Source organism: Littorina saxatilis, linkage group LG1 (assembly GCF_037325665.1).
Source record: "Littorina saxatilis isolate snail1 linkage group LG1, US_GU_Lsax_2.0, whole genome shotgun sequence".
Taxonomy (NCBI): Eukaryota; Metazoa; Mollusca; class Gastropoda; order Littorinimorpha; family Littorinidae; genus Littorina; species Littorina saxatilis.
The window spans coordinates 74,019,804-74,031,889 of record NC_090245.1 but is presented as its reverse complement, the minus strand read 5'-3'; the positions used below and the strand labels follow the sequence as shown (position 1 = coordinate 74,031,889).

General features: G+C 42.4%; 2 protein-coding genes across 2 annotated transcripts in view; one reads left to right on the top strand and one right to left on the bottom strand.

The window, feature by feature from the left end:
* Positions 1-1,227: 1,227 nt before the first annotated feature.
* LOC138978710 (uncharacterized) lies at positions 1,228-3,530 on the top strand (the record flags this gene model as incomplete). The annotated part of the gene is given in 3 exon segments (XM_070351506.1): positions 1,228-1,368; positions 2,122-2,256; positions 3,079-3,530. Coding segments are annotated over 3 exon segments (674 nt in total), but the record flags the coding sequence as incomplete, so codon positions are not given.
* Positions 3,531-5,600: 2,070 nt separating this feature from the next.
* The window catches only part of LOC138978700 (transient receptor potential cation channel subfamily M member 8-like), a 41,573-nt gene continuing 35,087 nt past the window's right edge, over positions 5,601-12,086 (bottom strand). Inside the window, exons 22-27 of the mRNA XM_070351497.1 lie at positions 11,517-11,691; positions 10,902-11,058; positions 10,012-10,175; positions 7,732-7,993; positions 6,698-7,313; positions 5,601-6,015 (exon numbers count right to left, since the gene is read on the bottom strand). Coding sequence (XP_070207598.1) covers positions 5,995-6,015; positions 6,698-7,313; positions 7,732-7,993; positions 10,012-10,175; positions 10,902-11,058; positions 11,517-11,691 — 1,395 coding nt within the window. The 3' untranslated portion in view covers positions 5,601-5,994. The remainder of the gene's footprint in view (positions 6,016-6,697; positions 7,314-7,731; positions 7,994-10,011; positions 10,176-10,901; positions 11,059-11,516; positions 11,692-12,086) is intronic.

Here is a 12,086-nt window from a genome sequence, read left to right as displayed (position 1 = left end):
TATTTGTTATTTGTAATTGTTATTGAGTACAGGTTCAATTAAAACAAAACGGGCTTGTGGACATAGAAGGCTTTTAAACTGGACAGGTGTAATAGGAGACCAAAAAAAAATCCCAACAACAAACAAAACTGCATGATTTGCACAGAAAATTTTAGCGTTCTAGCTTGTCTTTCAGGAAAGTTATGCTCATTCTACAGAACATGCTCCAAATGGCCTCCCCCGGATTTAAATCCCCCAGATTTCTATCTTTGGGGGTTCTGGAAAGACAACGTCTACAGGAACAACCCACAGACAATCACAGAACTCAAGAGAGCCATCACAACAACCATTCGCGGAATCTCGCAACAGGATTGTGTGCGGGTGATTGATAACTTTGCGCGGCGAGTTCAAGTTTGCCTGCAGCGGCGCGGAGGCCATTTGGAGCATGTTCTGTAGAATGAGCATAACGTTCCTGAAAGACAAGCTAGAACGCTAACATTTTCTGTGCAAATCATGCAGAGGCTACTTGAGTGTGTACATAAATTTTATGAAGATTGCTGTATTTTTGTTCAACTTATGACGTTTTGTTTGGGTACTCTTTTTTTTGGGTCACCCTGTATTTAAATACCTCCGAATTTCTTGGAACTTGTTTTCATAATTTATGTTCACTATTTCCTCCACTTTCACTGAAAAATGTATGCCGAACACTCTAAATACAGTTGGGTTCCACTTCAAATTTAATTCTGGCATAAATTTAACATTTGATTTTTTAAACGACCCTATCCACACAAGAGCAGATTTATCATAATTTATTGTAAGTCCACATAATAATGCAAAATGTTTTAACACTTTAATGCAGGCACAGAAAGATTCTTTGGTACCATCTGGAAAACAGGTTAAGGTTTTATTTGTGAGCATGCACATCAACAATAACTCCTGACGACTGTGTGTCGATTAGACCATAAACTATTATGTGAATTTCTTTTGGATTTGTTTTTCTTTCAAACTTCTTTCTTTGTCAAACAGTTCAAATCATACCTTTCTATGGGTTTCTTTCTATGTAACAGTCAGTCTATGCTTTTTTTGTTTGTTTATCCTTTCATGAATAATTTGGGGCCCCAAGCGTAGCAGACAATTAAGTATATTATTCCCCGAACGACGTCAAACATTCACGCATTTCCTGATTTTGTTCACTGACAGCAAAATGTATACACTTCACAGTAATATTTCATGCTGCTATATCTACAGCTTTCAACGATTCAGTGCCTGTGTTCTACCAAGCCTTACTGCGAGAGTTGAGGAATGACCTTGACGATTTGACCTCTGACCTGGATCACGTGACCGACCTTCACCACTCCTTGTCCGACATTGACCAGCAAGAGAAAACTAGTATGTATTTTGCGTAATCTTTTATTTTATTGGAATTTGATCGCTTGCGTAATTGATTAATTTATTGTTCAGCGGTTTCGATTTATTGGGTCTATGACTGAGTGAGTGTAAATGTCAGTCAGTCAGTCAGTCAGCCAGTTAAGACAGCAGTTAGTAAACGAATGAGTAATTTACAATTTGGTGATTTTAGCCAGCACATTTTTCTGATCAATATAATCCAGAATTGTGAGCGGTGCACTCCAGAAACTACCATTTTTGATTATATCTGGTAGAAATCCACATTTGTGAAAGCATCTAAATTGTTTTTTTTGTATTGACAGTTTCAGTTTCAAGCCAGCCAAATGGCGGAAATATGATCTTGACACACTAAAAAGCAACAGAGACCTACAAAAACATGTATTGTTTCCGTCGCGATATAACCTTGAACGGTTGAAAACGACGTTAAACACCAAATAAAGAAAGAATGTATTGTTTAAACACTGAGTTAACCTTCTTTGGGCCATGTAACGTCAGGGCCGAAGAAACACTGTTTGAGTGCGTGTGTAAAATACAACAGGAATGTTAACTAAAATGGATCGATATATCATTGTTATTCGTATTTGTGACCAAAATATGCCTGATCTCGATATAGGCATTGTTAACCTGGACCGCTAGTCCGGTTTGTACAAAATATCATTTTTTGCTAACAATTCAAAATAACGTATAATAACGGGATGAGCGCTTTTTCCTTTTATTTTTTTTTATTTTTTACAGAATTATCCCAAATCAGCGCGGATAGCAGTAAGATGATCTCACTGGTGAGTGACGTCAAATCACACGTTAATGACGTCAACCAAGAGGTATCCACTCTGGAGACAGAACTTGCAAGGCTACGCGACATCACGCCTGGTGAGTGACTTGAGTGACTGCAAACAACTATGGGTACTCATGCATGCGTATGTGGCTAACTTGTCGCGAGATTTGAGATTGAGTGTTGGCTAAAATAAAACACTATGTGTTGGTAGTTAACCAACCACCTGATGCACTTGACAAAGGCTTACAACTTTGTATACGCTTTTACGCCGAATAGATATATTTTTTTGTTTTTGTAAATGTCTAGTGCTCGTAAGTTTATTGTTGTTTGTTTATTGTTGTTTTTGGATGAGCCCGACCGGAATTGTATAGCCTTTGTTGGTCGCTAAATGCTTTGACGGCCTGTGAGCATATTTGAAGGGGGAAGATTTTTATGTTCGTAGTTCACCTGTCAGTACATTTAAGTCGTAAGACGCACGACTTGATGCTTGATATTTTTAAGACACGTCCTTTACGTTCATGTACCACAGATTCACACAGATACATTCACGTTCAGACTATATCTCTCTCAGTGCCTCTCTGTCCATCTCACTCCCACTCTCTCTCCCTCTGTTTGTTTGTAATTGTCTGTCTGTGTCTGTCTGTCTGTCTGTCTGTCTGTCTCTCTCTCTCTCTCTCTCTCTCTCTCTCTCTCTCTCTCTCTCTCTCTCTCTCTCTCTCTCTCTCTCTCTTCTGTGCCTGTTTCCATTTCTCGTCTCGTCTCTTCACTAAAATTACGTGATTATAAAAACAAGACATTACCACTGAATACATATTGTCCGAAGCGTGACCCTTACACAATGCAGCTGAAGATGAGATGAGGTACAAATGTCGGTAACCTATATATCCAACAACGAACTCTATTTCCAATGATTACAGACACACCAGTCAACTTTTACGCTTACGTGTCATCTGCCTACATCACCCCTGCCAATGAAGCTAACATCGTGTTCAACACGGTGAACCAACACACGGACAGCTCCTACTCTGCATCCACCGGCGTATTCACTGCACCTATCAACGGAACCTACCGATTCCTCACTGGAATAACGGCGCAAGCAACGGTGTACACCTCAGCCGCCATAACAGTGAAAGGACAGGAAGTGACGTCACTGTTCAGCTACGATGATTATGAGCTAAACCAAGCTACAGCTTCCGCCGTCGTGTCATTGGTTGTTGACGATGACGTCCGGGTGGTGAAGAAAACCGGATCAAGAATCTATGGTTCGAATAATGGACATCACATCAGCTATTTCATGGGTATGCTCCTGTGGTGATCATTGCCAACATTGTTGAGTATCATATCTTTTTTGTTTGTTTTTTTTTTGTTTAGAATGGATCAATGGATCAAATAAATACGTTTGGTTGCCATTTTGATTTCACACCTGGTAAACATAACACAATGCAGAAAAACGTGGATTTTTTGTCTGTAGTTCATGTCTGTCTTGTCCGTTTCAGTCAGTTTACCGCGATAGCAGCCGAAGCAAACACGCAACCTCAGTTAAACACACACACACACACACACACACACACACACACACACACACACACACACACACACTTGTGCCAGCACTCACGCAAGCTCAAAACATACGAAAATGGGCTACTGGTGTGTTAGGCGCATAGATCTCTCAATAACAATCCTCAGATAAAAAGATAACTCGAAAATCGTTTTAATTCAGATACTGAGAAGAAAAATGAGAAAGATATATTTAAAATGATTGAATATTAAACTACTGGTAACAGTAACACATATAAGATTTATCGCGATAAACAGAACAGCATCAGAGAACGTGTGTCCCCCCGACCTCTTGCGGGGAAAAAACACACAGACAAATCAAAACACAACGCAATAACAAACGAACAAACACGCATACAAACAAACAAACAAACAAACAAACAACAACAACAACAACAACAACAACAACGACGACAACAACAACAACAACAACAACAACAACAACGACGACAACAACAACAACAACAACAAAAGGAAGTAGACGAATAACAATATTAATGACTTTGAAATTAGCCTACACAAAAAGCTCTGTAAGACCAAAACAATAACTCTTTTTCAAGACACCAGCAAGAAGTTCAAACATGAAGAAAAAAACAAGAAAAACAACAACAGAACAACAATATAGCTATTCACAGAAATTCACGTAACAACACAACGAGTAAACAACACAACATGAATATCCATTCTGCCCGTAACTTGATTATCATATCAGTTGCAGGAAACAGCACGCCAAGAATAGCCAATAGTTATTCACAGAGACAGACATGATAACCTTATTTTAAACTCTTTGAAAGCAAGATATTCATCACTCTTATGTACTGCAAGAAAAAAAACTAATGTAAAAAAACTAGTCAAGAGATGTTGCCAATATTGGCAGACAAACAACACGGCTATTCAACGTGTATATCTAGAACACAAAGATAACCACTTCTGGGGGACCGTTCATTGCTTTGTAGTCGGTGCACTGATCCTATTAGTACGTAACACCATGAGCGCCTTAAAACAATGATAAAGCATACAGACACTTGTTAACGCTATCACAGACTTACTCGTACCAGGGCCGGACTACCGGGGGGGTTATGGGGGTTGCGCAACCCCCCCCCCCCCCCCCTAGCCTAAACATGTACCTTACTTATTTAATTTTTTTATTATTATTGCTTATTTTATGCCGTTTCATGTAAGGAGCGACCATTTTCCTATCTCAGAATATGACCTACCCGTCAGCTTCAGGGGGCTTCGCCCCCTGACCCCCACAACGAGGGGGGGGGGGGGTGGTGGGTTCTAGGGTTTCCGGACCCCCCCCCCCAGCCAAAAAATAAAAATATTGAATGAGGTATGCATTTCTTTATTTTACATTGAGTTTCAATTTTTGGGGTATTAATCAGTGACAAAATCTGCTGCCTGAAACTGGTAATGATCATCCTCAGAATGCACCAGATTGCACCATTTTGCATCCTTTTTTCAAAATTTTCCGGGGGGGCATGCCCCCGGACCCCCCTAGCAAGCTAGGCGCTTTGCGCCGTCGGCTCGGCGCTTCGCGCCTTCACACCCATATCTTCACAATATACTTTTGAACAAAACCAGTCATAAAATGAACTGATCCGCCCCTGCCGCCAGGGGGGACATCCCCCTGGGCCACCACTGGCAACCCCCCCCCCTCCTCTTCGCCTAGTCCGGCCCTGCGTACGTTCCCATAACAGCTAGAGGAAAGAGCCGTCAAAATGGCGGAATGAATCTTTTCAACTTTTAAGTCAGTGATCTTGAAAAGATTATATCAGAGTAAATGTTTTCTTGGGGAACAACTTCCGTATCGCTGACATTGAATAAGCTACATATCAAGCAAGTTAATATATTCCAGGATATGCTGTCCCCCCCCCCCCCCCCCCCCCCCCCCACGGTCTTTGAATGTGTATGCCTCATGGGCCTGCTAACTAGGTTGTAATTGTGACCCTCGGGCCACGAGTTCGAACCCAGGCCATGACGGACACGGGTAAACATCATATGCAGTCTTTAGAGACGGTATCCGTGTTCCACCCCTGCCCCCACCGTTGCACCTACAGGACCTATAGGTCATTCTTTCAGAAGTGCAGGCGGCTGATTACCCCCTAAACGCGCACACATCCGGGTAGCACGACTCTTGCTGCTGCTAGCTTTCCACTCGGAGAAAACGATCAGAATTTCCCAGCAATGAGATCATAAGGTAGGGAAAAATCTAAGGAGGGAGTCATCATGTCGTCACATCTCATGGGCCTCGGATTTGGAACATTGGCGCTCTCCTAATTTGACAGTTTGCTCATCTGCAACGAGAGAAAGAGTAATTGATATGAGCGTAATTTGACACAGGAAATATTACATGCTGTTTTGTCAAAGGCAGTTTAACTTAAATAGCCTAGTATTTAACTTAAATGGAGCTATACCAGTTACTGTAGTTTTTGATGAATAAGTGTAGAACTTATCCACTTACTTCTAAACCCTCCAAAATTCAAAATCAAAAAACAAGAAAGGTAGGCTATGTTGTTGGAAGGTTTATTTTTTGACAAAACAAAACGTTACGTTCACAGATATATCGAATAAGACAAACACTAATTAGATGCTCATTCCCTTGTGTCTTCCCTGCAAACGGCTGAACATGTTGTAAAGAAAAGGTTTGTCTAGGTAGTGTTTGTCTGTGCACTTCAAAGACCGCTGGGTCGATCTATCTGTGAACGTAACGTTTTGTTTTGTCAATAACTAAACGTTCCCACAACATACCTTTCTTCTTTTTTTGCCTCAAAAAGAGAGAGTAATGTGTGGCCTATTCACTCGATAAATACTTAAAGACAACAACACATGACTAAACATAAAGAAAATGCTGCGCAAACATTGTTTTTTTGGGTTTTTTTTTTAAACGAGGCACAGAGAACCACACCACCCACTCACCGATACCCGAACCAAACCGTACACACATGTAACCTAAAAACAGACGCCACTTGGACCTACCTGCTCCTCAAGCGCCTTGAAGCGTTCAGACATCATAGAAAAATGACTCTCCTGCGATTGAAGAATCTGCTGCTGAAGAGACTGCAGTTGGACTGACACGTCAACCTGCTCGGCTTCCACAAGGCCTTCCGCCAAAACCAGCCCTGGTAGGGGATGTGAGGTCTCCGACGAGTCGCTCGCCGCGTAATAAACGGGGGCCTCTGGTACATCCTCATCTGTTGGGGCCGAGGGCAAAATCTCAGCCGAATCGGGTGTGTCGGATGTTGCAGCTGGTGGAGGCATCTGCAGATCATCTGCTGCAGATGTTGAAGGCAGATTTGGTTTGGGCAGGGATGTCCTCTTTCTGGAATTCGGTCCTGTAGTTTCCCTCTTCGCTAACTGCCTATTCGACGAACTGGCTGCTTTTGCCCTCGAGGTGTCTGAAGTCTGTGATGATTCTGAAGACTGTTTGGAACGACTCGTGTCTTTAGCGCTTGGCCTGGTGTGTGTGTCGCCCGATGCCGATTTAATGGGCAACTTTGAGTCTTCTTCGGGTGAATCTTGCAGGGATGCCAGTCGGTTCAGTCTCGCGTGGTACTCAGTAAGAAAGTCCACTTTCATTTGCAGATCTTCGATGCTGGCACAGAAATTGTCCATGATTTTAGTTCATTTAATATAACACAAACACTTTCCATTTAAAGGACATTCTTACTTTTTTCACAGCTCCTTACAGAGTGCACAAATTAACTCGCAAGCACGCACGCACTAAAGTAACAGAGAGAGAGAGAGAGAGAGAGAGAGAGAGAGAGAGAGAGAGAGAGAGAGAGAGAGAGAGAGAGAGAGAGAGAGAGAGAGAGAGAGAGAGAGAGAGAGAGAGAATACGGGGGTGGGAAGGGGGTGGAGAAGTAGGCATGCAACAGAGAAAGAAAAAGATACTGAGATTTAATTTTGTTTTTAAAGCCTGAAGAAGAAGAAAACAAACAAAAAATCAAGTGGATTGAAAACAAACAATACCTTCATAGACAAACATGGAAGAATAAAACTCTGACACTCACTGCTGTCTCATCGTGTCCACTTTGTTGTCCAGACTCTCCTTTTCCTTGACGCTGATGAAGAAACCGTCGGCAATAAGTTTCTCCCACTCCACGAGCTGGGCGTCTTTTCGCTTCTTCTTTTCAAGTTTGGCCAAAGCCTCTCTCAGTTTATGAGCGCGATAGTTTTCTGCTTGTCTTTCTTCGTCGGTTTTCGCTTCCGACTGCGGAGCTGGCTTCTCTTTCTCTAGCCGTTTTCTGACCTTTTTCTCGTCCACTCGCTTCCCTAAAATACAGACATCAAAGGTACAGTCATTCACGTGTAAGCGATTCTATACACCACCACATAAAACGTATCTGTCGAAGCTTACATGGGATAAGAGAATGTTCAACTAAAACGTATACAGTGGAACCCCCCTTTTACGACCTCAACAAATGTGAGAAAATCAGGTCTTAAAAACGGAGGGAGTCTTAAAATGGGGGTAAATTTACAGAGGTTATGAATAGGAAATCAAAAAAACTAAGGTCTTAAGGCCTTGTCACACTTGACCGGATAGAGCCTCGCTAACGTGTAACGGATGACATATTTGTTTATCCGGTGATGTTCGTCAATGTTCGTTTTATGTTCGTTTTATGTCCGTTTTATGTTCGGAACATTCGTTTCATGTCAGGTGATGTGCGGTGTGTCCGCCTGCATCCGCTAGAAAGTTTTGTGCATGCACAAAACTTGAAACGGACAGTGACGAACAAGAATATTCGTTGGCTGTCCTGTGCATGTCCGTTCTGTCCTGTATATCTCCTGTCAGTGTTCGTAATTCCTTCGTTTATATGCTGTAGGTGTACGGGGGGGATACGTTATCCAGTCCGTAGATGGAACTTGAACGCATACGCCACGCATTAACCGGACCTTAAACGAACACCTAACGGACAAACACAGGATGTCTGCAGGATAAACACCGCACACTACGAATAGACAAACGAATTGAAAAACGGATAAAACGTACATAACTGATGAATACAGCATACCTACAGAATACCTGCAGGACAACTACAGGGGGAGGAACTGACTACCGGAAAAACCTGATCATCCCAGGGCATATAAAAAGGTTCTTGGAAGCTTCCAAATCTGATGTCCGTTATGTGTTCGGTTTGTCCGGAATGAATCCTGTGCGCGTTCTGATTGGCCGGTTCATGTTCGTTTGTTGTTCGTCAATAATTCGGAGACACTTGGCTGGTTGAACTGTAGCCGTGCGTTACATGTTCGTTACCGGTACGTTTCAACCGTTCCATGTTCGGTGCAAATACGGCCGTGGTTCGGATGTTTCTCCCGGACTGACCACTTTGCCAACGGATAAACAAATATGCCATCCGTTTCACGTTCAGAGGCTCTATCCGGTCAAGTGTGACAGGGGCATTAAAAGGGAGGAAGTCTTAAATGGGGGGTCTTAAAAGGGGGTTCCACTGTACCAAAATCAACAGTATAGCTCCTTCCTGAGCTGTGGGAATTCTTGTTGTTGAATTATTCGCGTGAGTAACACATATGTCAATCTGCTCATTTAAATCAGCCAACATTTCCCACTCACGGTGGAAGGATGCTTTTATGCGAAAGGCTGGACGGATAATTATGTGGTGCCGGTATATGATCAGTTGCAAAAGAATTAAGGTGCCTTAAACTAATGACGCAGCGCAGCAAAAGTTGTTAAACTAACGTAGTGTAGTGTAGTGTAGTGTAGTGTAGTGTAGTGTAGTGTAGTGTAGTGTAGTGTAGTGTGGTGTAGTGTAGTGTCGTGTTGTGTCGTGTCGTGTCGTGTCGTGTAGTGTAGCGTAGCGTTAGGCCCGGCGCTCACTTATGTAACGCCAGCAGGACAGACGACGCACTGCAGATTATTGAGGTAATTCTTTTTTTCCCCAGCCCGCTACACGTTGCATGAAAAGAAAACAGGCCAAGTATTCGTCATAATCCCTATCGCAGCATGTAGTGTAGTGGCGACTGCGCAGATGTATTTTGGCCTTTACGTAGCGTAGTGTAGTGTAGTATAATGTAACGTACCATAGCGTAGTGTAGTATAGTGTAATGTAACGTAGCGTAGCGTTAAGTAGCGTAGCGTCGTGTAGTGTAGTGTAGTGTAGTGTAGAGTAGTGTTGTGTAGCGTAGCGTAACGTGTAGTGTAGTGAAGTGTAGTGTAGCGTAGTGCATCATAGTGTAGTATAGTGTAGTGTAGTGTAGTGAAGAGTAGTGTAGTGTAGTGTAGCGCATCGTTTTGTGGTGTAATGTGGTATAAAACAACAACTCAGCAAACTCACGGAATCGACTCTCGTGCTTCTTCCCCGTAAGAATCCAGAAGATGTAAATAAAGATGTTGAGCGGGGGTGGAAAGTCTGGCCTCTCAGCATATTCGAAGATCAGGTTGAACCTCTGGCAATGCCAATGCGTGTCCGTGTTTTCCTGCACTTGCTGAAAAGTGTAGCTGAAGCAGATTGAATGTCAAGGTGGTTTTATTAGCCAGACCTCGACCGCAGACTTGAAAGACGAATGAGTATAGTCAAGTGGTAACAAACAAAAGACAGTCATTTCAATAAAATGAATACATCAGTTCGTTTTCCATGGGAGTACAACATTCTTGCAAATTATTTGTTGCCCAAACAATGTGTGCGGTCATTATTGATTAACGTACATGAGAGAGTTTGTCCACATTTGTCATCATCATCATCATCATCATCATCATCATCATCATCATCATCATCATCATCATCATAATGGTCAAAATAGTTCACCGGGCTTCAAATGATATCCACATTTTAGAAAGCACTGATAAATTACGGAGTCAGTGTAAGAAGCACACACACAAACGTGTGTGCAAAAAAAAACCCACCTACACATACATGGGCTTGCTGTGTCATACCAGGTTTACACGAGTTGGGTTATTTTAATTGAAATTCGAACAAAAGGGAGCTTTTTAATATTTGAAGAAAAAAAAACGAGTGCAAACAGTCTATGACACAATTTCATCCTACATTCTGTACTAGCGTGCCTTCTACCTCAAACTTCCAGACAGCTCTGTCGTTCACGTATAACTGGACACTGGCAATGAAAACCAAACACGACATACACACATATGAAGATATGGTTTAGTTATGACATGGGTGCATGGTTTCTCTCACGTTTGTAGGATACAGATACAGAAATGTCTGACCTGAACATGGCGATCAGCAGGTTGACGAGCAGGATGTTTGTGAGCATCACGTACAATCCGGTGAGCACGGGCACGGCGTACTGACCCAGATCTGACGGACACCGCTGTTCGCTGTAGTCACTGTACAATTCCGGTGTGTCCGTGCAGTCACTGTCACCTGCCACATAGAGTACGTGTTAGAGACTCTAAGTAAACTGTCTCTCTTATTTCAAGGCCTCAAAACGTTCGAGAAACAGTCCGTCTAAACAGAACCTGATTGATATTAAACATGAAACTAATGGCACGTTACGTTCCTCCTCGCCAATGCCATCGTGTTTACAAACGTGGTTATGTTCGGACAATTACAGGGAGTCTGGAGGGCTCAAGTCGGATTAATGTGGCTGCTGCTCAGTGTCAAACCTCCTACTTTTGAGGAAATCTCCGAATTTGAAAAATACTTTCTAAAAAAGCGTAAAAATGAAACCACTTAACCTACATATTTTGCACTTTGTATACTTCTCATCCTACATCTAAAGCTAATGTACACCAAATATAAAGTAATTCGCTGAATAGATGTAAGAGTTATTAGCATTTTAGTAGGTGGCATGTTTTGGGGGGTCACCCTGTCTTCCATACCTTCAATGTCTTCCAGGAAGAGTTCACCGTAGATCTGCCAGTAGGCCTTCCTAGGCAGATGGAAGAGGAACTGCCAGGACAGCTGCGCGTTGGGGTACAGTATTGATTCTGACGCCACCGCATAAGATGCCACGAATACCAGCAGAATCACCACAAACCACATCAAGTCATGCACCTAAATACAAAACGAAACGAAACAAAAAGAAGCAAATAAGGATGGTAGTAATAATGGCAAGATGGCATACTATTTTTCAAGATAGGTAAGGTCATTAATTCTGTAGGTTACTCTCATGGAAATAGTGGTTGTTCGAAAATAACTCTCTTAGGATTTCCAAGCGTTGTGGAAGAATTGAGCCCCAGTTTAGTGAGTCAAACAACACGTGGTCAAACAGTTAAAACCAGCAGTCGCAGCAAAAAAAACGGACTCCGATGTGTATGTTTGTGCAGTGACTTTTTCAATCGACTGTCTGTATTTTCGGAAAACGTCAATTCGGGATGCGTTTTAAGTGGGGAAAGCTACCTGCCATAACAGTACGACGCTACCAATGGGTTGTTATATTTGTCCTGCAC